A 26,949-nucleotide genomic window follows, 5' to 3' on the forward strand; every position below is an offset into this window, starting at 1 on the left:
TCGTTCTTTCTGTACAAGTTGCAAAACTCCACGATGTATATCATGCGCTGTTTTTTTTCAAGTGACCCAACATGGGATCAATTTTCATTACCACGAAGATAACGAAAAACCATACAACATACATGCTAAGTATGTTTTTGCCGCGCACGGTAGTAAGGTAACCAACAGGAAAAGAAAGAATAGACGGGGGGATCGCCACCGACTGCTAGCGTTTTAGAAGGCTAAGCCTATTACAGGGGAGCAAACATGATAAAAGGCATGTACAAAACAGGCTCTCAGCCAGATCAAACTTGCACAAAAGCCGGCCAAAACCAGGAACTAGCAAAGGGGAAGTTTTTCATCGAGCAGCAAAGGACTGAGACGCCAGACAGGTAGGCAAATCATTCACCAATTTCCATTTGATCTATAGCTGGGTCATCCATCGTAGCGTCAGCAATGCGAAGAAATCCTCCAGGGTGATCTTCTGCTGATGGAGAGGGAGGAACAGGCGCACCTGTAGCGAGCTGGAGCAGGCTGGCAGCACCAACCCTGATATTCTCTCCATCGGGAGAACTGTGAAGACCTGCCCAATAGCTCATGAACAAAGCAGCAAAAACTAATTAGTTCACTGGGAGATTTGATGAGTGTATGTTCAAAACAAGCTCTATTTCTTAATTTTCAGATAGCCCAGCATATAGCAGCAAGCCCAGCAATTTGCACATTTCTACTAGCTGGAATTAAATGGGGAAACCACCAAAAAACTGTGTAAAGCTCCAGACAAATTTTGCTGCAACACACTCAAAGAAACGGTTAGATATAGATTCATTTTCATGACAAAACTGACAGGAGGCGCTCCCCAACCAATTTCTCTTCAGCAGATTGTCTTTTGTTGCAATAGCATTGTGCCAAATAAGCCATAGCCAAATTTTTATTTTCAAGGGAATCTTGTTTTTCCATAAGTGTCTGAAGGATTTGTCCACTGCATTCCTGCAAAGATGATTGTACATGGATTTGACAGAAAAAATTCCATTTTTTTCCACTTCCAGGAGGGTCTATCTCTTTCCTGTGATAAAGTAGTCTGTCTCACAATGTTCAGCAGACCATGCACTTGCACAGTTAAGTCTGGTGACAGATATCTCCTGAAGGAGAAATTCCACCCAAGGGCAGCAGCTTCTGCCACAGTCATGTTTTGCTCATTGTAAATATTAAAAATATCAGGGAAACTATCTCTCAAGGGGTGAGAACTACACCAAGCATCATGCCAGAAACTTGTTAATTTTCCATCCCCCATTTTCATTCTTCTTCCACTAAGATAAATGGATTTTACTTTCAGCATATCTGTCCACAAGGGGGAATCACCTGGACTTCTTTTTGAGAAGGAAATACCTTTATCTTACAAGTACTTTCTGTTCATAAATTGCTGCCAAGGACTAGTATCTGACTCAATCTTCCACCACCACTTAAACATGAGACTGACATTAAATTTGGAGAGATCTTTCAAGCCCAAACCACCTTTTTTCTTTGGCTTACATATTCACTTCCATTTGACAAAGTGATACTTCCTTTTGTTAGCACTTCGAACCCAGAAAAAGGATCTGGTTGGTTTATCCATCTCTTCTATGGTGGTTTTGTGCAGAAGCCTCATAGACATCTGGTAAACTCCAGTACTAGATAAACATGCATATATATTGACCATCCTACCACCAATGGACATATTGTTCCCAACCCAGCCACATATTTTCTTCTTTGTTTTTTCACCTAGGAATCCCATTTCAGCAATAGTAGGTCTTCTTGCAGAGATGGGGGCACCTACATATTTTATTGGCCATTTTCCACCCTGGCAGTTGAAGAGTTCAGAGTAACACTGCATTTTATTGTCATCTGGTAAAATCAACATAATTTCACTCTTATCAAAATTTATCTTTAGTCCAGACACAGCTTCAAAAAGGTATATGAGTAATTTGAGGTTCCTAGCTTGTTCCATATTATCTTGTATCAGCAAAATAGTATCATCTGTCACTGAAACCCTTCTGCTTTTTTGATCCAAATCATTCAGCTGTCACTAAAACCCTTCTGCTTATAGCAATAAAAAAGGAAATTCCAATTAAACTTATCATATGCCTTTTCAAAATCAATTTTCTTTTTTCGCGGGCACGCGAAAGGCGTGCCATATCTTTATAGAAGGGAGCAACAAAAATACAAGAAACCAAAGGGGGATGCAAACATCTGCCCTCGGTCAACCCATAGACACACCCAAAGAAAAACTAAAGGGCTACTCTCGCAACATGACTCTCCGCTCCCCTCTCCCCTCGCGGCCCACCAAAGGCCAAATTCTTGTAGGACTAAGTCTATGATCTGTGCCGTGGACAACTGTCTCTCTAAGTTTCCGAACACACGGGCATTCCTTTGCTTCCAAAGCGTCCAAGCAATGAGCAGGACGAACGTGTCAAAACCTTTCCTGTCCTCCCTCCGCAGCCTCTTCCTCGCTTCCGTCCACCATCTCTCTAGGTTGGTATTCTCCTACGGCTCCTGCAGCTGCAAGCCCATCCTTCTTAGATAGCCAAACCAAACCATCTTGGCATAAGGGCACTGCGAAAGGATATGATCAACATTATCCTCCTCCTGAAGGCAAGTGGCGCAAGAATCAGGGCGATCCTGTAAGCCATGCCTCGCTCTCCTGTCCGAGGTCCATAGCCTACGTCTCGTCGCCAGCCAGCCAAAGATTTTGCACTTTAGAGGTGCAAAAGATCCCCAAATTGGCTTGGCCATACTCCATGTGACCCTGCCTTGGCAGAGCATGTTGTAGGTCGCCCTAGCAGAATACAGGCTGGACGCTGACCCTTTCCAAGTAATCTGGTCCGGCGTGTTGCCATTGCGAGGTACTCTCTCCAAATGCTCCCAAAGCAGGGTGCATTGCATCCACCCATCAATGGATAGCTCTCCAGAAACATCCGAAAGCCACGAATCCTCATGTAAGGCATCACTCACCTTCCTAGAGTTCCTCCTTCTCGTTGGGACCAAAGCCGCTGATGACCCACAAGTATAGGGGGTGTATCTTAGTATTTTCGATAAGTAAGAATGTCGATCCCAACGAGGAGCAGAAGGTGTTGACAAGCAGTTTCGATGAAGGATTCACTCTAAATGCTCACAGACAAGTATTCAGGGGGTTTTCATGTAGATGATGAATAAAGTACGAGTAAGTAAAATGCGAGAGTAACAATTGCAGCGAGTGGCCCAATCCTATTTAGCACAAAGGACAAGCCGGTTTGTTTACTTATAATGACCAAACGTTCTTGAGGACACACGGGAATTTAGTCTAGTGCTTTCGCTTCATACAGCTGATTAATCTTCATTGTTTTGATAAGTGTTGTGTGGGTGAATACTATGCTAATGCACCGCCCTTCCTAGGACTAATACATACTTGTGATTATACCCCTTGCAAGCATCCGCAACTACAAGAAAGTAATTAAGATAAATCTAACCACAGCCTTAAACTCTGAGATCCTGCTATCCCTCCTGCATCGATATACCAACGGGGGTTCAGGTTTCTGTCACTCCGGCAACCCCGCAATTGGCAAACGAGTACAAGATGTATTCCCCTAGGCCCATAAAGGTGAAGTATCATGTAGTCGACGTTCACATGACACCACTAGAAGAATAACACCACAACTTAAATATCATAACATTGAATATTACTCAACCATAATTCACTACTAACATTTAGACTTCACCCATGTCCTCAAGAACTAAACGAACTACTCACGAGACATCATATGGAACAAGATCAGAGGTGATATGATGATGAATAACAATCTGAACATAAACCTTGGCTCAATGGTTTCACTCAATAGCATCAATAACAAGTAGAAATCAATACCGGGAGAGTTTCCCCTATTAAACAATCAAGATCCAACCCTAATTGTTACAGCGGTGACGAGGTGCAGCGGTGGAGACGGCGGTGATGATGATGGAGATGATGGTGATGATGATGGAGATGATGTCCAGCTCGATGACGGTGACGATGGCATCGATTTCCCCCTCCGGGAGGGAATTTCCCCGGCAGATTTCAGCCTGCCGGAGAGCTCTTTTCTCTCTGGTGTTTTCCGCCCCGCAGAGGCGGTTGTGACTCTTCGCGACTATCCTCCGGAGCTTAGGTTTTCGGGACGAAGATGTACGCGAAGGAGAGGAGGCCAGAGGGGGCTGTGGGCCCCCTCCCCACATGGCGGCGCGGCCAGGGAAGGGCCCGTGCCGGCCTATGAGGGGGGCCCATGGCAGCCCTCCTCGGCTCCTCCTTCTGGCTCCCTTCGTCTTCTGGAAAAATAGGATTTTTCATATAATTTCCGTCAATTGTTGATCTTCCGAAATATTGCATTCTGACGGCACTTTTTCCAGCAGAATACTGACTCCGGTGCGCGATCCTCCAATAATCATGAAACATGCAAAATAGATGAAATAACATAAGTATCACCTCTAAATATGAAATATATCAATGAATAACAGCAAATTATGATACAAAATAGTGATGCAAAATGGACGTATCAACTCCCCCCAAGCTTAGACTTTGCTTGTCCCCAAGCGAAACTGAACTCGGTAAATAGGACCACATGTATATGGAGTGAAGAGTCGATAAATAAAATACGGACAAGAAGCATCATATTAATTCACACAAGACATTCTAGTGAACAACTTCCTCATATAATTCAACTTGAAACAAGTAAAAGGTAATCACAAATAAAGGTGCATAAGAAATCATAATTGGTGATGGCAAACTTCGTTCTTGGTCAGAGAACAATTAACAGATTATATTAAAGTTTATATGGCACAACTTGCATACTCAATCATAATAATCTCTCATAATCATTGATAACTTTCAAAGCTATATTCATTCGGATAAAACTTGTACTAAACAAGGAAGAGTAAAAGGCATGATGAAATAGATCACAATATAAATGGTTTGATCACAACAACTCAAATGCTTGCTTGAGATGGAGGGAAATAGGTTTACTGACTCAACATAAAGTAAAAGACAGGCCCTTCACAGAGGGAAGCAGGGATTAAATCATGTGCTAGAGCTTTTTCAGTTTTGAAATCATATAAAGAGCATAAAAGTAACATTTTGAGAGGTGTTTGTTGTTGTCAACGACTGGTAGCGGGTTCTCTAACCCCCTTGCCAGACAAACTCTCGAAGAGCGGCTCCCATAAAGCTTTATTCTTAGTTGACACTCCTTCCAACCTTTGCTTTCACAAACCATGGCTAACCGAATCCTCGGGTGCCTGCCAACAATCTCATACCATGAAGGAGTGTCTTTTTATTTTAGTTTTATTTAGATGACACTCCTCCCCTCCTTTGCTTTCTTAAGCCATGGCTAACCGAATCCTCGGGTGCCTTCCAACAATCACATACCATGGAGGAGTGTCTATTTGTAAAATTATGAAGGTTAATTAATCGGGGCTGGGAACCCCATTGCCAGCTCTTTTTGCAAAATTATTGGATAAGTGGATGAAGCCACTAGTCCATTGGTGAAAGTTGCCCAACAAGATTGAAAGATAAAACTCCACATACTTCCTCATGAGCTATAAAACATTGACACAAATAAAGGATGATAAATTTTGAATTGTTTAAAGGTAGCACACGAAGTATTTACTTGGAATGGCAGGAAATACCATGTAGTAGGTAGTTATGGTGGACACAAATGGCATAGGTTTGGGTTAAGGTTTGGATGCACGAGAAGCATTCCCTCTCAGTACAGGTTTTTGGCTAGCAAGGTTAATTAGCAAGCATAAGAGTTGAGGGAAACAAACAAATATACATGTGATAGAAACAATCATGCATCTTCCTTGTAAGCACAAACAATTTTAACTTCAGAATAAGAAGCTTAAGAGCTAACAAGAAAGAAAGACAATGAAACAACATATCTACATGTATTTCTCTTTTCTACTTAAACCTCAAAGTGTTGTTGTTACTGACCAATGCTAAGTTTGCCAAAACCAAATAGATTTACTCAATGCTCCCAAAGTGATACCAATACTAATCACAAGATCAATCATATAATTGAAATTGCAAACTAAAATAAGATGTGCAATATGTAAATGATAAGACTTCTCATTAATATTCCATAACGATAACTCACACCAAGGGATACATAGACAACCAACTAAGGAGAGATACTTCCACACTGCACCCCATCTTATATGATAACTTCCCTGCTCATGATATGACACTACTTGATAGTAAAAAGTAAAAGATAGTGATGATGTGATACGCGACACTCCCCCAAGCTTGGAACAAACCAAGGGGATGCCAATACCGATGATGAATTACTCCTTCGGCGGTGGTGGTGATGAATTCCCATCAGACTTCCAAGGAAGAGGCTCTCCATCAACAAACGACATCTTGGTCTCGGGAATCCTGAAACTAGCAGCATGGCTTATGTGTTTAAACCTGTTTTCATACTCACAGTTTTGATTCTGAACATCATAGAGTTGAGCTTGGAGTTTGTTGGTGGTGTCGTGAAGCGAGAGGATGTCGTCCCACAGCTTTGAAGTCTCCTTATTGTGTCCATCAATAAGTTCAGACACAATCTTGTGGAAGATGTCCACCTCACGCTCATCCATCTTCTTGTAGTTGAAGACCTCTTGCTCTAGCTTCTCCATCCTGTCTTCCAAGCTTCCTTCTCCTTTAGGACCCTGAACATCTTTGATCTGCAACTCCCCATCTACGAGCAGCAATTCCTTGGGGTGCATCTTCAGCTTGTTCATGTACGGGTTGACGACGTCCTCAAGGAAGCTGTCCTTCGGAGTTCCCGATGAAGACATGATGGATCTAGATCCGGAGCAGAACCTGGCAGAAAACAGCTCGAAACAAAACACATCGAGAAAACGATATACGGACCTCCAGGGGTCCGGGGGATTATATAGCAGGAATTTTTACGACACAAGGAAAGTACCAGGTCGAACCAGAGTCGGATAGGGCCACGAGGGACCCACCTCATAGGGCGGCGCGGCCAGGCTGGGGCCCGCGCCGGCCTATGAAGGCACGCCCTCGTGCGTCTCCTCCAATCCGTTTCGATCTCGTAATTTTTCATATTTTCCAAAAACAGCAAAAACATTGTTCGGAAAGTAAAACGCGAACTTTTTATTACCAGTACTGTTACCTATTCAAAGTCGAATTCTGCCGGACTGTCAATTTGACCTTTGATGAAAGCTTCCGGAGTTTCCACTCGAATAACATCAACATCTTCGTTATAAGAATCACCTGAGATATAATGCTTGAGTCTTTGTCCATTCACCACTTGTGAGGCATCGCCTTGGAGAGAACTAATTTTAATCGCCCCTGAACGATATACCTCCTCAACGACATAGGGTCCTTCCCACTTTGAGAGTAATTTCCCTGCAAAGAATCTGAGACGAGACCGATACAATAGGACTTTATCCCCAATATTAAATTCTCTTTTGATAATTATTCTATCATGCCATTTCTTAACTTTCTCTTTAAAGAGTTTAGCATTTTCATAAGCTTCACTTCTCCATTCATCTAGAGAACTCAGTTGTAGCAATCTTTTCTTACCGGCTATTTTAGGATCTTTATTTAGTTCTCTTACAGCCCAATAAGCTTTGTGCTCTAGTTCTAAAGGTAAATGACAAGCTTTTCCATAAACCATTTGATACGGTGACATACCCATGGGATTTTTATAAGCAGTTCTATAAGCCCATAGTGCTTCCTTCAATTTACTAGCCCAATTCTTTCTAGATTTATTAACAGTCTTTTGGAAGATAGATTTAATCTCTCTATTTGATAGTTCTACTTGCCCACTAGTTTGAGGATGATAAGCAGAAGCAATTCTATGATTAATACCATATTTAGCAAGAGTTTTTCTAAAACCACCATGAATAAAATGAGAACCTCCATCAGTCATAATATATCTAGGAACTCCAAATCTAGGAAAAATAATATCTAGAAGCATTCTTAAAGAAGTCTCACCATCAGCACTTTTTGTGGGTATGGCTTCCACCCATTTAGTAACATAATCAACAGTTTCAATTACAACACATTTATTTATAGATGAATCAATTTTATCTTTATACGGTTCATGATACTTATCAAAATTCTTCTTAGGCAATTCATAATGAGAGGCAAAATCTTTATAAAGATTTGCAGCAACTTGAGAATCAAGACCATAAGTAGCACTCATATTACGAAATTTATCAGTATCCATAAAAGCTTCAATGCATTTATAATCATATTTTATACCTGACTCTCTATCTTTGTCGTTCTCCCATCCTTCAGTATTCTCCTGGATCCGATTTAGAAGGTCGCTTTTAAACTATTCTTTGTTGCGTGTAAATGATCCAGAACAAGAAGTATCCAGCAAGGTCTTGTCTTGAAAAGAAAGTCTTGCATAGAAATTATCAATAATAATATTACCAGGAAGCTCATGAATGGGGCATTTGAGCATTAAAGACTTCAATCTCCCCCACGCTTGGGCAATCTCTCTCCATCATGAGGCCAGAAATTATATATGCGGTTCCGGTCCTTGTGAATTTCACTTGGAGGATAGAACTTAGAATAAAATAGGGGCACGATATCATTCCATTCAAGAGAATCCCCATTATTCAGCAATTTGTACCAATGCGCCGCTTTACCAGACAGCGATATAGAGAATAGTTTCTTCCTCACTTCATCCATAAGAATACCTGCACACTTGAATAAACCGCATAATTCATGTAAGAACAATAAATGATCTCCAGGATGGACAGTTCCATCCCCTGTATAACGGTTATCCACAACACGTTCATTAATTTTCATAGGTATTTTGTATGGAACATCTTCCTTACCTGGCGCCTCATCCACTACCTTTGGAGTAGTAGTAGATTTTCCAAATAAAAATTCAAGAGAAGATCTCTCCATAATGAATTATAGCAGCAGGCAGGAATAAAATCAGCACTAACAGTAAAAGTTTTCCTTACCAATTCCACTTACCAATAGCGCTTCACTCCCCGGCAATGGCGCAATAAAATAGTCTTGATGACCCACAAGTATAGGGGGTGTATCGTAGTATTTTCGATAAGTAAGAATGTCGATCCCAACGAGGAGCAGAAGGTGTTGACAAGCAGTTTCGATGAAGGATTCACTGTAAATGCTCACAGACAAGTATTCAGGGGGTTTTGATGTAGCAGATGAATAAAGTACGAGTAAGTAAAATGCGAGAGTAACAATTGCAGCGAGTGGCCCAATCCTTTTTATCACAAAGGACAAGCCGGTTTGTTTACTTATAATGACCAAACGTTCTTGAGGACACACGGGAATTTAGTCTAGTGCTTTCGCTTCATACAGTTGATTAATCTTCATTGTTTTGATAAGTGTTGTGTGGGTGAACCTATGCTAATGCACCGCCCTTCCTAGGACTAATACATACTTGTGATTATACCCCTTGCAAGCATCCGCAACTACAAGAAAGTAATTAAGATAAATCTAACCACAGCCTTAAACTCTGAGATCCTGCTATCCCTCCTGCATCGATATACCAACGGGGGTTCAGGTTTCTGTCACTCCGGCAACCCCGCAATTGGCAAACGAGTACACGATGTATTCCCCTAGGCCCATAAAGGTGAAGTATCATGTATTCGACGTTCACATGACACCACTAGAAGAATAACACCACAACTTAAATATCATAACATTGAATATTACTCAACCATAATTCACTACTAACATTTAGACTTCACCCATGTCCTCAAGAACTAAACGAACTACTCACGAGACATCATATGGATCATGATCAGAGGTGATATGATGATGAATAACAATCTGAACATAAACCTTGGCTCAATGGTTTCACTCAATAGCATCAATAACAAGTAGAAATCAATACCGGGAGAGTTTCCCCTATTAAACAATCAAGATCCAACCCTAATTGTTACAGCGGTGACGAGGTGCAGCGGTGGAGACGGCGGTGATGATGATGGAGATGATGGTGATGATGATGGAGATGATGTCCAGCTCGATGACGGTGACGATGGCGTCGATTTCCCCCTCCGGGAGGGAATTTCCCCGGCAGATTTCAGCCTGCCGGAGAGCTCTTTTCTCTCTGGTGTTTTCCGCCCCGCAGAGGCGGCTGTGACTCTTCGCGACTATCCTCCGGAGCTTAGGTTTTCGGTACGAAGATGTACGCGAAGGAGAGGAGGCCAGAGAGGGCTGTGGGCCCCCTCTCCACATGGCGGCGCGGCCAGGGCAGGGCCCGCGCCGGCCTATGAGGGGGGCCCATGGCGGCCCTTGATGTCTACTTCCCCCTCCTTTTCCTGTAGACAGTGTTGGGCCTCCAAGAGCAGAGGTTTGTAGAACAGCAGCAAGTTTTCCCTTAAGTGGATCACCCAAGGTTTATCGAACTCAGGGAGGAAGAGGTCAAAGATATCCCTCTCATGCAACCCTGCAACCACAAAGCAAGAAGTCTCTTGTGTCCCCAACACACCAAATAGGTGCACTAGTTCGGCGAAGAGATAGTGAAATACAGGTGGTATGAATATATATGAGCAGTAGCAACGGTGCCAGAAAATAGCTTGCTGGCGTGTAGTTGATGGTGGTAGTATTGCAGCAGTAGTAACACAGTGAAACAAAGAAACAAGCAGTAGTAACGCAGCAGTATTTAGGAACAAGGCCTAGGGATTAGACTTTCACTAGTGGACACTCTCAACATTGATCACATAACAGAACAGATAAATGCATACTCTACACTTTTGTTGGATGATGAACACATTGCGTAGGATTACACGAACCCTCAATGCCGGAGTTAACAAGCTCCACAATAATGCTCATATTTAAGTAACCTTATAGTGTAAGATAGATCAACAGACTAAACCAAGTACTAACATAGCATGCACACTGTCACCTTCATGCATATGTAGGAGGAATAGATCACATCAATATTATCATAGCAATAGTTAACTTCGCAATCTACAAGAGATCATGATCATAGCATAAACCAAGTACTAACACGGTGCACACACTGTCACCTTTACACACGTGCAGGAGGAATAGAACTACTTTAATAACTTTGCTAGAGTAGCACATAGATAAATTGTGATACAAACTCATATGAATCTCAATCATGTAAAGCAGCTCATGAGATTATTGTATTGAGGTACATGGGAGAGAGATGAACCACATAGCTACAGCGGAGCCCTCAGCCTCGGAGGTGGATTACTCCCTCCTCATCATGGAAGCAGCGATGGCGGTGAAGATGGCGGTGAAGACGGCGGTGGAGATGGCTCCGGGGGCAATTCCCCGTCCGGCAGGGTGCCGGAACAGAGTTCTGTCCCCCGAATTGGAGTTTCGCGACGGTGGCGGCGCCCGGAGTCTTTCTGGAGTTTCGTCAATTGGTACTGCGTTTTTAGGTCGAAAGGGCTTTTATAGGCGAAGAGGCGGCGCAGGGGGGCACCTGGGGGCGCCACACCCTAGGCCGGCGCGGCCTAGGCCTGGCCCGCGCCGCCATGTGGTGTGGTGGCCCCCGGGCCCTCTCCGACTCTTCTTCGGTGTTCGGACGCTTAGGAAAAATAGGAGGTTTGGCGTTGATTTCGTCCAATTCCGAGAATATTGCCCGAACAGCCTTTACGGAACCAAAAACAGCAGTAAAACAGAACTGGCACTGTGGCATCTTGTTAATAGGTTAGTTCCGGAAAATGCATGAAAATGATATAAAGTGTGAACAAAACATGTTGGTATTGTCATAAAACAAGCATGGAACATCGGAAATTATAGATACGTTGGAGACGTATCAGCATCCCCAAGCTTAGTTCCTACTCGTCCTCGAGTAGGTAAACGATAAAAGATAATTTACTGAGGTGACATGCTACCAACATAGTCTTAATCATACCATTGTAAAGCATATGAGATGAATGCAGCGATTCGAAACAATGTAAATGCAATGAGTAAACAAGTGAATCATATAGCAAAGACTTTTCATGAATAGTACTTTCGAGACAAGCATCAATAAGTCTTGCATAAGAGTTACTCATAAAGCAATAAATTCATAGCAGAGACATTGAAGCAACACAATGGAAGATTAAGTTTCAGCGGTTGCTTTCAACTTGTAACATGTATATCTCATGGATAGTTGTCAATGCAAAGCAATATAACAAATGCAATAAGCAAGTATATAAGAATCAATGCACAGTTCACACAAATGTTTGCTTCTTGAGGTGGAGAAAGATAGGTGAACTGACTCAACAATAAAAGTAAAAGAATGGTCCTTCAAAGAGGAAAGCATCGATTGCTATATTTGTGCTAGAGCTTTTATTTTGAAAACATGAAACAATTTTGTCAACGGTAGTAATAAAGCATATGTATCATGTAAATTATATCTTACAAGTTGCAAGCCTCATGCATAGTATACTAATAGTGCCCGCACCTTGTCCTAATTAGCTTGGACTACCGGATCATCACAATGCACATGTTTTAACCAAGTGTCACAAAGGGGTACCTCTATGCCGCCTGTACAAAGGTCTAAGGAGAAAGCTCGCATTGGATTTCTCGCTATTGATTATTCTCAACTTAGACATCCATACCGGGACAACATAGACAACAGATAATGGACTCCTCTTTTATGCATAAGCATGTAACAACAATTAATAATTTTCTCATATGAGATTGAGGATATATGTCCAAAACTGAAACTTCCACCATGGATCATGGCTTTAGTTAGCGGCCCAATGTTCTTCTCTAACAATATGCATGCTTAACCATAGGGTGGTAGATCTCTCTTACTTCAGACAAGACGGACATGCATAGCAACTCACATGAAATTCAACAATGAATAGTTGATGGCGTCCCCAGTGAACATGGTTATCGCACAACAAGCAACTTAATAAGAGATAAAGTGCATAATTACATATTCAATACCACAATAGTTTTTAAGCTATTTGTCCCATGAGCTATATATTGCAAAGGTGAATGATGGAATTTTAAAGGTAGCACTCAAGCAATTTACTTTGGAATGGCGGAAAATACCATGTAGTAGGTAGGTATGGTGGACACAAATGGCATAGTGTTGTTTGGCTCAAGGATTTGGATGCATGAGAAGTATTCCCTCTCGATACAAGGTTTAGGCTAGCAAGGTTTGTCGTGGTATCGTCACGGCATATGCCATAGGGTGGCTAATCGAAGTGGTTCCTGAGGGATCTCACGGCGGTATCCGGATGCGGGTATGGGCACGAGCGACACGGCGACGTACCCAGGTTCGAGGCCCTCCGATGGAGGTAAAACCTCTACTCCTGCTATGAGTGTATATGATGATCACACAGTACAATGGTGCTCCTAGAGCTGTGTCCGGCTGGTCCTGAGAGGCTAAGGAAGACTATGGTCTCTCTCACAGGGCAGCTCTATAGGTGGGTGAAAGCAATAAATGATCGATCCCCCGCACGAGAGGGGGGTAGTGCGGCTTATATAGGCACCGGCACTTTACATATAAGACCCTATAGTTTACCGGCCGGCTGGGCCGGCTCCGGCTTCCGCTCCTTCCCGAGGCGGTGACGTCAGGAGTGGTTGAGGCATCGTGGCCTGTCCCATCCGGCTGCCACGGTCAGCGGTATGGAGGAGGTGTCCCTGTCGCCGTCAGCCACTGTACCCAGTACGGATCGTCGTAAGCCCTGACGGCCTGTCCGGCGCGAGGCACTATTGCTCCACAGTGCCCCGCGTTTCACGGAAGATGGAGTCAGCGTGGACTTTGGGAACCTGGATCACCTACCCGGTTCCTTCCAGTGCAAGACTCGCCAGCCTCGAGTCGGTCTGAGGTACAAACCCCAGTCGGATATGGCTTGTAGAAGCCGGCCCAACTACAGCATTGGTGGCCGTAGCCAGGCCGACTAGGACCTAGAGCCAGCCGGCTTCCAGACCAGCCGGCCACGGCGCCAGCCGGCTGCTCCTCAGCCGGCCTTTGCCGCGAGCCGGCCAGTGGCCAGCCGGCTGCTCCGCGTCCATTGCCCTATCCGGGGTCTTCCCCCCGACATTAGCCCCCGAAGCTGGCAAGGTCCTGCGTTTAGAAGGACCTAGGCAGGTTTTCCTGGCTTCTCGAATATATTAGACGGCACTTGGAGGGGCCGACTGAGAATTTCCACACAGCCGGCTGCGCCCTCATCCGGCTCGTTCCTGCCGGCTGCTTCTAGCCGGCCGCTTTTTATACTTGTGCAGTTTTTTGCTTTCTCGCAAGATCTGATGGCGCCTCCGCCTTGCTGATGAATTTTGGCTCGAGTGGAACTTCTTGTCCGGCTCCGGCTCGCTGCGCGCCGGAGTCTCCGCCGCCTAGGGTTCTGCGCCCGACTTGACCGGCCTGACGCCGGGGCTCTGCCGCCGGTTCGTCTGGTCACATCAATGTCCCTCCGGATCCGGTGCGGTAGTGGGCGACGTGGTGTGGCCGTTTCTGGTAACGGTAGCGGTCGTGGGAGGAGTTATGGCGCAGTAAATCCGGAGACGTGGCCCACGTCGGCCACTTGGAGGCCAACCGCCGCGGTCGGCTATAAATGCCGCGGGGGCGGTACCGAGGCGGCACTTGCCCCTTTCTTCCTCCTCGCGCCCTTGCCTTGCTCCTTCGCTGCTCCGACGCCGTTCTTCTGGCGAATCTCAGCGAGCGGTCGCCCCGACGATTCTCCGCCGAGCTACCGCCGCAAGCCCGCCAATCCGGCGCCACGGGGCCACGCGCATCGACGGCGCGCCCTTCTCCACCGCGATCTCCTCCGGCGAGGAGCGGCTCTTCTTCGCCCTTCCGCCTCTCTTGGACCTCCTCTTCTTCGTCCTCGATGGCCCAGCCGAGCGGCTCCTGGAAGGGCTCCTACATGCAGGATGACGACATTGCCCGGTTCGTGCGCCTCCGCCGCATCCCGGCGGGGGTGATTACCAGGGCGCCGGGCGAGGAGCAGGAGCCTCGGCCGGAGCCCGGCGAACGCGTGGTCTTCGGCGCGCATCTCGACCGCGGATTGGGTCTGCCGGCTTCCGACTTCTTCCGCCGGTTCCTCGATCACTTCGGCCTGCAGCCGCACCACCTGCCGGCCAACGCCATGATCCTCCTCAGCTGCTACGTGGCCTTCATGGAAGGCTACGCCGGCTTGTGGCCGGACGTGGAGTTTTGGAGCCGGCTCTTCTATATCAAGGCGCAGACGACCGAAGGCCGCCTGAGGACCTGCGGCGCCGCCTCCATCTATCCTCGTACGGGTACGTCCTTCCCGCGGATTCCGACTGTCGATTCTGTAAAGAATTGGCAGATGTCCTTCTTTTATGTGCGGAACGAAAGCCCGGCCTTCGACCGGCTCAACCTGCCGGAGTTCAACCCGGCCCCGCCAGTCGGCCGGATCAACTGGGGCTTCAACGCCAAGTCCTCGAACCCGGACGCGGAGGTGAACCTCCTGTGGGACTTCCTGGGCCAGTGCGTCTCGGAGGGCCGGCTGAGTGCCGAGGACCTCCTCTGCACCTACATCTCGCGCCGGGTCGTACCGCTCCAGTGGCGCGTCCACAAGATCGGCCACATGTCCGGCTTGCTCGACCCGACACGGACGTCGAAGTTGGAGCTCTCCAAGGCCCAGGTGGCTCACCGGGTGAACAACATCACCAAGGCCAACATGCCGGACAACTGGGACTGGGGGCTGGCGCCTTACGATCGGGAGCAGCCGCCTGAACTGGTAAGTTGATGTTTTTCCGTCTTCCGACTTGCGGCAGCGTGGCCGACTCGATATTTATCTTGTCTTGTTTGCAGCTTTTCGTCCGCCAAGGCATCGAGGATGGCGACTTGGCGACGAAGGTCTGGACGCCGGATCTCATTGACCCGGCTGACTTAGCCGGCGACCAAGCTGGCGACGACGATCTGCTGGTGGCGCAGGATCAGGGCGGCCAGGGGGAGCATAACCCGCCGCCTTCGCCCGAGCATGAGCAGGAGCAGGAGCAGGAGCAGCTGCAGGCGGAGCCGGCCCAGTCCGGCACGGGGGCCATCCCGGCGGTGCCTCTGCGCGCGGCGCCGCCTACTAGCACGGCGACTTCTGCGCCGAAGGGGAGGAAGCGGGCCGGCGTCGGGTCCACGGCCGCTTCGGAGGCGAGGGCCAAGAAACAGCGCCGGCTGGCGCCCAAGAAGGTCCCGGAGAAAGCCGGGTGAGTTCTTTTTCCTCTGTTGTTTGATTCCTTTTCTTTCCTTCCTTTGTACTTATCTTTTCTTGCTTGTTCGACTAGGGCCGCGATTAAGTTTACCCAGGGAGGCGGCTCTCGGCAGGCCCCTCCCGTCACGTCGCCGCTTCAGCGGCAAAGGAGGGAGCCAACCCCGCAACCTTCAGCCCGCGCGCGCACGCCGCCGGCTGCTAACGTGCCGCCTGCGGCCACGCCACCTTCTGCGGGGCGTCTTCTTCTGCGGCGCTGGCGGCGGAGACCAGGAGTCGATCGGCGCGCCCGGCCGACCTTGGACGATATGTTTCCGCGCCGCGCCCCGTTTGTGGAGCGGGCAGCCGGAGCCGGCAGGGGCATGCCGCCTGCGGCAGGAGCTGGAGCTGGTGGGGCTGCGCCGCCTTCGACCGGAGTCGGCGGGCCCGCGCCCAACGTCGTGGTGCCGGAGAGTTCTCCGAAGGGAGCGCCTCGGGCGCCGGATGCGACGGCTCCCACCGGGCCGACTGCTTCGACCGCGCCGCCTCGGCCGGAGCCGACGAGGAGGGAGCCGACCGGGAAGGAGCCGGCGAGGGGGCAGCCAGGGCGCTCAAAGGACGCCGATTCCCGGGCTCGTGAGGACGAGGGCCCGTCGGGCCCAACCGAGGGCCTTCACGTGGCCAAGGGGCCCGGCTGCATGTGCCGTCTGCCTCGACTCCAGCCTTGGCTCGGGCTGGCACCATGGAGGCTGCGTGGCACTCGGCGGATTCCTGCGAGGTGTTCAACCGGGAGGGGCAGCCTGGTACGGCGCCCATGAAGATAGTCTTCTCCGGCTACCGGGCCGCCCTTAAGAACAAGGCCGCCGAGGCCCTGGCCCAGCTAGCAACGCTGGAGGATGCTGACAAGGTAGGTGTCTTTCTGTTTTTGCAATTTGTTATTATCCTGGTAGCCCTCCGAGGCATGGTCCGGCTGCTTGGAGCCGGTCCGGGTTTCGTCTAAGCAACTGATTCTTTCAGACGGTTACGGAGCGACGCACCGTCTTGTACAACAAGGTGGTGACCAGCTACCACAAGGCCAAGATCGAGCGGGCCGCCTTGGCTCGCGAGCTGGAAGCTGTCAAGGGTGAGGCCTTCTCTCTTTGCCTTTGCTCTTTTTTACGCTTCTGTTTTATCGACGGCTTGTTTTTGCCGGCTTGCAGCTGAGGCCGCCGGGTCCCGCAGCTTGAGTCGGATCTCCGAGTTGCCCGCGCTCAATGCGCCACAAGTGAGGAGGCGAACCAGGCCGCCGCCAAGCTGAAGGTGGCTGACGGGGAGCTGAAACGGCTGCGCCTCCTTGAGGCTAACCATCTCAAGGAACTTGCCGCCCTCAAGAAGGAGCAGGAGGAGAAACTGGAGGGTCTGAGCAAGCGGTTGGAGGAGGTGGAACGGCAACGGCTTTCGCTCCAGCAGGAGGTGACCACCAAGTCCAACGAGCTGTCGGCCACCGCCAAGCGGTGGTTGGGGGAACTTAGCGCGCTCGACCGCGGCTTGGCTGGTGAGTCTTTTGTCTTATGCCTTCCCCTTTGCCGGCTTTCGGCCGTCGGCTGCCGGCTTAGGTTGGCAGCCGGCGGCAGAACCTTGATTTTTTCGATATCTCCATCTTCGGGCTGGGGGCAGTCGGTTCTTGCCGGCTACCGCCAGGTTTTCTTTAAAGCTTTGGAATCTCCATCTTCAGGCTGGGGGCAGTCGGATCTTGCCGGCTGCCGCCAAGCTTACTTTAGGACTTCGAAAATTTGCATTTTTCAGCTTATTTCGGCTTTGATGGCTTCTGACATGCTTTTCTTCTTTGCAGCGGCCTTCCCTGAGGCGCAGGAGGAGGCGTTAGCGGCTGTTGGCAGGGCGCGGGAGGATCGCCGGCAGGCCACCGGGGAGCAGAGCTCCGATTGCTTCACCATGGACGACTATCGGCGTCCCTCGCCGCCCGCGTGGAGCCGGTCACCAAGCTCGGCTGGGAGCTGCGGAAGGCGGCGGAGGAGCTGATGCGACTGCTGTGGCCGACGGAGACGCTGCCAGAAGATCTCTCCAATCTCATCGCTTGGCTGGACAGGGCTCCCGACCGCTTCTTGGACTGGAAGGAGTCAGCCACGCGCGCCGGAGCCGATATGGCGCTATCTTTTGTGCTCTCCTGGTATAACGAGGTTAGCCTCGACCAGTTGGAGTTCCGGCGCGCCGGCGTGGAGGACAAGCTCCCGGCGGAGAACAAGACTGCTCGGCTTGCTCGTGCCTGCGCCATTGCCGACTTCGTCGACAAGTCCCTCTTCATCGCGGACCCGAATCCGCCGTCTGACGACGAGGAGGAGGCGGCTGAGGACGAGGAGGCGGACGACGTGCCCGGGGATGACCCGGCGGCCGGCTCTGCTGATGCAGCCGGCGCTTAGCTTTTACCTGTTTCCTTATGTTTTTGCCAAGACAATTCGTTAAATCCCCGGGATGCCGGGTGCATATGTAAGACAATGTTATTATCCTTTTATTAAGGCACGCTTTAATGTGTTTGTTAATCATCTGTGTGCCGAGTTGCTTTCTTTCGACTCGTTCGCTTTTTCCCATCCGCCCCACTCTTTGGCTGTGCCCTTGCCGGTCGTACGTCCGACTTGCGGTCCGTCGCCGGATCAAGAGCGGGCCGCTGGGTGAGGCCGACAGTATTTCAGTCGAACGAGCTGAATTCGGCAATCCGGCACTTTTATGAAAAGTTGCAAGTCAACTCGCTTTTACTCTTTCCCTTAGTCGTTTTTCGCGTGCCGGCTCCCTAGGCCTTACTCCCGCCAGCCGGACAGCCGGGTTGCGGTCTGTAGCTGGATCGGAAGCCGGCTGTCGGAAACCGGATCACGTTACTGAGCCGACCGCGTGAGAGGGTTCAAGCCAATTGGCGAAACAAGGTAAAGTACGCGAAAAACTTGTCGGAAACAGCGCCCTTGGCGCAGGCTTTTTCATAACTCACAAAAGGGGTACAAGGGATACATACATTCCTGCTCTCATGTGTAAAATGGGCAGAGTAACCTGACATTCCAGGGACGTTTAGTCTCCTCGTCAGCCTTGTCCGGCTTGTTTTTCTTAGCCTCTTGGGCATCTATGAGATAGTAGGAATCATTGCCTACTGCCTTGCTCACGATGAAGGGACCCTCCCATGGGGATGACAGTTTATGCTGTCCGGCTGTCCTCTGAATCAGCCGGAGCACTAGGTCTCCCTCTCGGAATGCTAAGGGCTGGACCCTCCGGCTGTGATAGCGTCGGAGGCTTTGCTGGTAGATAGTAGATCTAGACTCAGCCAGCAGCCGGGCCTCTTCGACCAGGTCAACTCCATCTTCGCGAGCTTCTTTGGCTTCGGCTTCTGTGTAGAGCTTGATCCTTGGCGCGTCATGCTCGATATCAGTCGGCAAGACGGCTTCGGCCCCGTATACGAGGAAAAATGGTGTGAAGCCGACTGAGCGGTTTGTCGTTGTGCGCAGGCTCCACAGCACATTGGGCAGTTCTTCAATCCAGCAGCCAGCTGCTCGCTCGAGCGGCTCCACCAGCCGGGGCCGGATGCCGGCTAGGACTAAGCCGTTAGCCTTTTCCACCTGTCCGTTGGACTCTGGGTGTGCCACAGAAGATAGGGCCATCCGGATCCCCATTTCCCCGCAATAGCGAGAGAAGATGCCTTGGGAGAAGTTGGTGCCGTTGTCGGTGATGATGGTGTGGGGGTAGCCGAATCTCACAATGATTTCCTTGAGGAATGTGACGGCTGTGGACCCGTCCAGTTTCTTGATTGGCTTGGCTTCGATCCACTTGGTGAATTTGTCAATCATCACCAAGAGGTGTGTCATGCCGCCCCGCGCTGTTCTGAATGGGCCTACCATATCCAAGCCCCATACGGCAAATGGCCATGTGATGGGGATGGTTTTCAAGGCGGAGGCCGGCTGGTGTCTTTGCTTTGCGAAGCGTTGACAGCCGTTGCACTTCTTCACCAAATCTTCTGCGTCTCTGAGCGCAGTCGGCCAGTAGAAACCGTGCCGGAAGGCTTTGGCCACTATGGCTCTGGATGAGGCGTGATGTCCGCACTCTCCTTGATGGATTTCCCGTAGGAGTTCAATCCCTTCAGCCGGCTCGACGCACCGCTGGAACACCCCACTTACGCTGCGTTTGTACAGCTGGTGGTTGATGATGGTATAGGCCTTGGCCCTTCTCTCAATCTGCCTGGCCTGGACTCTATCATCAGGCAGCACACCGTCGGTGAGGTAGGAGAGGAATTCTTGTGCCCATGAAGGTACGCATCTTATCTCGAATACGCTGACCAACAGGGCCTCCTGCGTGGGAGCTTCCGGATTCGACTGCATGGTCGCCGGGTTCGGCTTGCTAGCCGGCGGGTTCGGCTTGCTAGCCCCCGAGTTGGACTGAGAAGTCCCCGGGTTCGGCATGCTAGCCGGCGGGTTTGGCTTGTTAGCCCCCGACTTGGGCGAGGAAGCCCCCGGGTTCGGCTGAGCAGCCCCCGGGTCAGCCGGCACGAATATTGAATCCGAGTCCGGTGACGGTATGATGGATGGCTTCTTGAGAACCGCCAAGGCGACACCCGGCGGAATGGCTTGCCGGGTTGAGCCAATCTTGGATAAGGCATCCGCCGCTTCGTTATTTGCTCGTGGCACATGGTGGAATTCGCAGCCGTCGAAGAAGCCGGATAGCTGCTGGACATGGAAGCGGTACGAGGCCATGTTGGCGTCCTTCGCGTCCCAGTCGCCAGATGCTTGCTGTATGACCAAGTCGGAATCGCCGAAGCAGAGTATGCGACGCACGCCAATCTCCTTGGCCAGCTTCAGCCCATGAATGAGCGCTTCGTACTCCGCCACATTGTTGGAGGCGGCGAAGTGGATCTGCAGGACGTAGTCCAGCCGGTCCCCCTTGGGAGAAGTGATGACAATGCCGGCTCCCAAGCCGTTGCGCATCTTTGAGCCGTCGAAGTGCATCTTCCAATGCGTGGAATCCGGCACAGGCGGCAGGTACTGCATCTCAGCCCAGTCGACGAAGAAGTCCGCGAGGATCTGCGACTTGATGGCTGTGCGTGGCTCGTAGAGGATGGTGTGGGCGGCTAGCTCCAGGGCCCACTTGGCAACCCGGCCGTTGGCATCCTTGCTGCCTATGATTTCTGCCAAGGGCGCTGTGGCAACCACCCTGATGGGGTGCTCTTGGAAGTAGTGCTTGAGCTTCTTGGCCGCCATGTAGACGCCGTAGGTGACCTTCTGGTAGTGGGGGTAATTTTGCTTCGACTGGGAGAGCACTTCGCTAAGGTAGTAAACTGGGCGCTGAACCAGCTGCTCCCTGTTGCCGGCTTCTCTGCGCTCCACCACCAGGACAACGCTAACCACTCGATTGGTGGCTGCGATGTACAACAACATCGGCTCCATTGAACCCGGCGTTGCAAGGATTGGCGCGGTTGAGAGCACGCGCTTCAAGTCACGGAAAGCTTCATCCGCCTGCGGTGACCAGACGAATTTGTCCGCCTTCTTCATTAGTTGATACAGGGGCAGTGCCTTCTCCCCCAGCCGGCTGACGAAGCGGCTCAAGGAGGCCAGGCAGCCAGCAAACTTCTGGACGTCCTTGAGGCACTGCGGCAGTTCCATCTTCTCTAGGGCACTGATCTTGTCCGGGTTGGCTTCGATCCCTCGCTGAGAGACGAGGTAGCCAAGGAGCTGGCCAGACGGCACGCCGAATGTGCACTTGGCCGGGTTGAGCTTCATCCGGAATCTTCTCAAATTGGTGAAGGTTTCTCTCAGGTCATCAAGGAGGGTAGTCGTCTCCTTGGTCTTTACAACGACATCATCCACATATGCGTGAACGTTTCTGCCGATTTGATCCTGCAAGCATTTTTGCATGCACCTTTGGTAGGTGGCGCCTGCATTTTTCAAGCCGAACGGCATAGTCGTGTAGCAATAAGCCCCGTACGGGGTAATGAACGAAGTCTTTATTTGATCAGCCGGATTCAAAGGAATCTGGTGGTAGCCTGAATAGGCGTCTAAGAAAGACAACAGTTCACAGCCGGATCGAGTCTATGACTTGATCTATGCGCGGCAAGGGGAAGGGATCCTTCGGGCACGCCTTGTTCAGGCTGGTGTAGTCGATACACATGCGCCAGGAGCCGTTCTTCTTCAAAACCAGGACCGGGTTCGCCAACCAGTCCGGGTGCAGCACTTCCATGATGAAGCCGGCAGCTAGGAGCCGGGCGATTTCTTCACCAATGGCCTTCCTTCGTTCTTCGGCGAAGCGCCTGAGAGGCTGCTTCACCGGCTTGGCTTCAGGCCGGACGTGGAGGTGGTGCTCAGCCAACTCCCTCGGCACACCCGGCATGTCTCTTGGAGTCCACGCGAAGATGTCCCGATTCTCACGGAGGAAGCTGGTGAGCTCGCTTTCCTATTTCTTGTTCAAGCCGGCACCGATGGTGACGAACTTGTCCGGCTGCGCCGGGTCCAGCAGGATCTTCTTGGTGTTGTCGGCCAGCTGGAAGTGAGTCGTCCCAGCCGGGTTGCCCGCAGCCGGCATGTCTGTCTGCGCGGCTTTGGCGAGGGCGACGGCGTCGTGGATGAGCTGCTTCTCGGTGGCGATGACCAGCGTCTGGGCCATCTTGGAGCTCTGCGTGGCGCAGTCCATGGAGCGGCGATAGTCGCCGGCTACGGTGATGACCCCCTTGGGGCCAGGCAGCTTCATCTTCAGGTACCCATAGTGGGGCACCGCCATGAACTTGGTCAGGGCCGGCCTGCCCAGGAGCGCGTGGTAGGGACTCACGAGGTCCACCACCTCGAACTCAATTCTCTCGGTGCGGAAGTGGTCCGGCTTCCCGAACATCACCTCCAGCGTGATCCGGCCGATCGGCTGGCAGCAATGGCCTGGCACGATGCCATGGAAGACGGTGGGGGTGGGGCGCAACTCGGCCTCCTGGATGCCCAGCTTGCGGGCGGTGTCGCGGTAGAGGATGTTGATGCTGCTGCCGCCGTCGATGAGGACGCGCGAGAAACGCACGCTGCGCCGGGTTGTGCCGATGGTGGGGTCGAGGACCATGGCGTAGCTGCCCGGCTTCGGCAGGACAGCCGGTGTGTCGCGGCGATCAAAAGTGATGGCCTGCTCTGACCAGTTTAGGTACTGGGGGACCGGCGGTATGACCGCGTTGACCTCGAGGGAACGGCGCTCTTGGCTCGTCCTGTCCTCGGGCTCGGAGGTGAAGATGATGTAGGTGGCGTCTTCGGCCAGATATCGGCCGGCATGGTGCACTTGGTTAGCCTCGTGGTGCTCGAGGTTGACGTTCTCTGCGCCGGCTTGGCCACCCGGCCCGCCGGCTGGTGGAGGCGGGGGTGGAGGCGGTAGAGGTTCACCGCTTGTCAGCCGCTTCATGAAGTGGCAGTCGCGGGTGGTGTGGTTGGAGGGGTTCTTGCCGCTGTGGTACTTGCACGGCGAGTCGAGCATCTGCTCGAAGGTGTACTTCGGCTTCCACTGCCGGTCTTGCTTACGCGGCGGCTGCCGCCTGCCGCGTTGTCTGCCACGGCGGCCACGTGGGCGGAGCCGTACCGGCGGTCCGGCTGGTCGCTGTGACGCTTGCCGCGGTAGTTGTCCCGCCGGCTGCCGTGCGAGGCGCCCTCGGCCGGCTTGTTGTTGTCCCGTCTTGCTGGGGCCGGTGAAGCGTCAGCCGGCGCCTTGCCGGCTTCCTCTGCCAGCGCGTACTTGTCTGCGATGACCATCAAGGCGGCCATCGTCTTGGGCTCGCTGCGGCGTAGCTTGTGCCACAGCATGGTGTTGGGTCGGCAGCCGCCCATGAAGAAGCTAATGGCTTGCATCTCGTGCACGCCCTCGCAAGAGTTGTGCATCTCGCACCAGCGCGTCAGGTACGCGCGATCCGTCTCGTCGGGGCCCTGCTTGCACATCTCAAGCTGTTGAGGGCGACCCGGCCGGCGATAAGTGCCGGTGAAGTTGCTGATGAAGGCGGCTTCGAAGTCCAGCCAGCCGTTTATGCTGCCGGCTGGCAGGTTGTTGAGCCACGTGCGGGCGGAGCCGAGTAGCATGAGGGGGGAATAACGCACAGCCCAGCGCTTGTTGCCCTTGGCGATGCCGACTGCCGTGGAGTAGTCCAGCAGCCAGTCCTCCGGCTTGGTGGTGCCGTCGTACTTGGGGGTGTCGCGCGGGAGCTGGAAGCCCTCGACCATGGGCTCGTTGAGGATCCGCGGCCCGAAGCACTTTGGGCCGGCTGGCCCCTCTTCTTCTGCGATGCGGGATTGAACCAGCCGGTCGAGGCTGTCTCGGGCGTCAGCGGGCTCGATGCGCGGGCCCAGCCGGGAGTGTGCCGGCTGGCGCGCGCCGCTTGCTTCTGGAGCCGGCCGGTGATGACGGCGGGGCCCGGAGTCTTGCTCCTGGTTCCGGCTTGGAGGGGGCCGGCTGCGGCTGCCGCCGCTCGGCTGGTGGCTTGGCCGGCCCGAGCTGTGCGTGGCCCGGGAATCATGGCGCCGGCTTGGTGCTGGGGAGGAGGACTCGGCCGTGTCCCTGGCGCCTTCCCTGTCGTTGCCAGCAGTTCCACGAGCGTGAGAAGCTCTGGGGGCATTGACATACCTGGGGTCGGCGATCTGCCTGTTGGCTGCGTTGAGCAGCTCAGTCACCCGCCTGGTCTGGCGGCGTAACTCTTCGCCCTGAAGGCGGTTCAGCTCTTCTGCGGCGGCTTCTGCCGCGCGCATGTTCTTGTCGGGGGTGTTGTAGACGGGGAGCTCCGCGGAAGGAGCCGGCGAAGGAGCGCCGTCGCGGGCGATCTCAGCGCCGAGGTCGCGGCCCCTGCGGCGGATGTGGCCGGCTCGGCTTGGCTCGTCACCGCCTGGAGTGAGGCCGTGGGCGCGGTTGTACTCGCGCTGGTTGATCTCCATCTGGCGCTTAGCAGCAGCCAGTTCTTCGGTTTGCTTGAGGAGGAGCTGGCGGTGCGCCTCCAAGTCCGCCTCGATGGCGGTGGGATCTCCGCCAGGCGTGAGCGGGGTGCTCAGCTTTGCCCGGACTGCATCCAGCCGGGACGGCGGTGGTGGCGCTTTTGGGCCCGAGCCGGAGGCGTTGGGGTCGATGTTGCGCTCCAGGTCGGGGCCGCGCATGCGCGGGTTCTTGGTGGGGAGCTCGTCGCCAGCCATCATGACTTGCACGACGGCGGGGCTGGCGGGAGCGCTGCTGCCGGCTCGTGGAGGAGGGCTAGCGCAGCGCAGCACCTGCCGCGGGTAGCGCGGCGGTGCGACGGTGGCGACGTAGACGTCGAAGCCGCCGAAGGAGATGACGCTGCCGCCGGCTGGGAAGGGCCGGTCAGCGAAGCAGCCAGCGTTGTCGCTGACGCAGTCGAGGGAGCCGAATCTCCAGATCAAGCCTGAAGCGACTCGCTCGCCGGTGGTGGTGGTGAGGCCCGTCCGGATGAAGACACCGGCCGAGGATGCTGAAGGCCCCACGGTGGGCGCCAAATGTCGTGGTATCGTCACGGCATATGCCATAGGGTGGCTAATCGAAGTGGTTCCTGAGGGATCTCACGGCGGTATCCGGATGCGGGTATGGGCACGAGCGACACGGCGACGTACCCAGGTTCGAGGCCCTCCGATGGAGGTAAAACCTCTACTCCTGCTATGAGTGTATATGATGATCACACAGTACAATGGTGCTCCTAGAGCTGTGTCCGGCTGGTCCTGAGAGGCTAAGGAAGACTATGGTCTCTCTCACAGGGCAGCTCTATAGGTGGGTGAAAGCAATAAATGATCGATCCCCCGCACGAGAGGGGGGTAGTGCGGCTTATATAGGCACCGGCACTTTACATATAAGACCCTATAGTTTACCGGCCGGCTGGGCCGGCTCCGGCTTCCGCTCCTTCCCGAGGCGGTGACGTCAGGAGTGGTTGAGGCATCGTGGCCTGTCCCATCCGGCTGCCACGGTCAGCGGTATGGAGGAGGTGTCCCTGTCGCCGTCAGCCACTGTACCCAGTACGGATCGTCGTAAGCCCTGACGGCCTGTCCGGCGCGAGGCACTATTGCTCCACAGTGCCCCGCGTTTCACGGAAGATGGAGTCAGCGTGGACTTTGGGAACCTGGATCACCTACCCGGTTCCTTCCAGTGCAAGACTCGCCAGCCTCGAGTCGGTCTGAGGTACAAACCCCAGTCGGATATGGCTTGTAGAAGCCGGCCCAACTACAGCATTGGTGGCCGTAGCCAGGCCGACTAGGACCTAGAGCCAGCCGGCTTCCAGACCAGCCGGCCACGGCGCCAGCCGGCTGCTCCTCAGCCGGCCTTTGCCGCGAGCCGGCCAGTGGCCAGCCGGCTGCTCCGCGTCCATTGCCCTATCCGGGGTCTTCCCCCCGACAAGGTTGTTTGAAGCAAACACAAGCATGAACTAGTACAGCAAAACTCACATAGAAGACATATTACAAGCATTATAAAACTATACATCGTCTTCCTTGTTGTTCAAACATCTTACTAGAAAATATCTAGACTCTAGAGAAACCACTCATGCAAACCAAATTTTAACAAGCTCTATGTATTTCTTCACTAATGGGTGCAAAGTATATGATGCAAGAGCTTAAACAAGAGCACAACAATTGCCAAGTATCAAGTTATTCAAGACATCATACCAATTACTACATGTAGCATTTTCCAATTCCAACCATATAATAATTAACGAAGAAGTTTCAACCTTCGCCATGAATATTATGAGCTAAGAACACATGTGTTCATACGAACCAGCGGAGCGTGTCTCTCCCCCACACAAGCATTTATTCAAACAAAAACAAAAACAAGAAACATACAGACGCTCCAAGTAAAGTGCATAAGATGTGACCGAATAAGAATATAGTTTCAAGAGAAGGA

General features: G+C 51.9%; 1 protein-coding gene across 1 annotated transcript in view; it reads right to left on the reverse strand.

Moving 5' to 3' along the window:
- Positions 1-403: 403 nt before the first annotated feature.
- Positions 404-26,949, reverse strand: part of LOC139838217 (uncharacterized) — a 35,766-nt gene continuing 9,220 nt past the window's right edge. The window contains exon 2 of the mRNA XM_071827598.1: positions 404-562. Within this exon, the coding sequence (XP_071683699.1) occupies positions 404-562 (159 nt within the window). The remainder of the gene's footprint in view (positions 563-26,949) is intronic.

The sequence above is a fragment of the Lolium perenne genome, chromosome 3 (genome assembly GCF_019359855.2).
Source record: "Lolium perenne isolate Kyuss_39 chromosome 3, Kyuss_2.0, whole genome shotgun sequence".
NCBI lineage: Eukaryota > Viridiplantae > Streptophyta > Magnoliopsida > Poales > Poaceae > Lolium > Lolium perenne.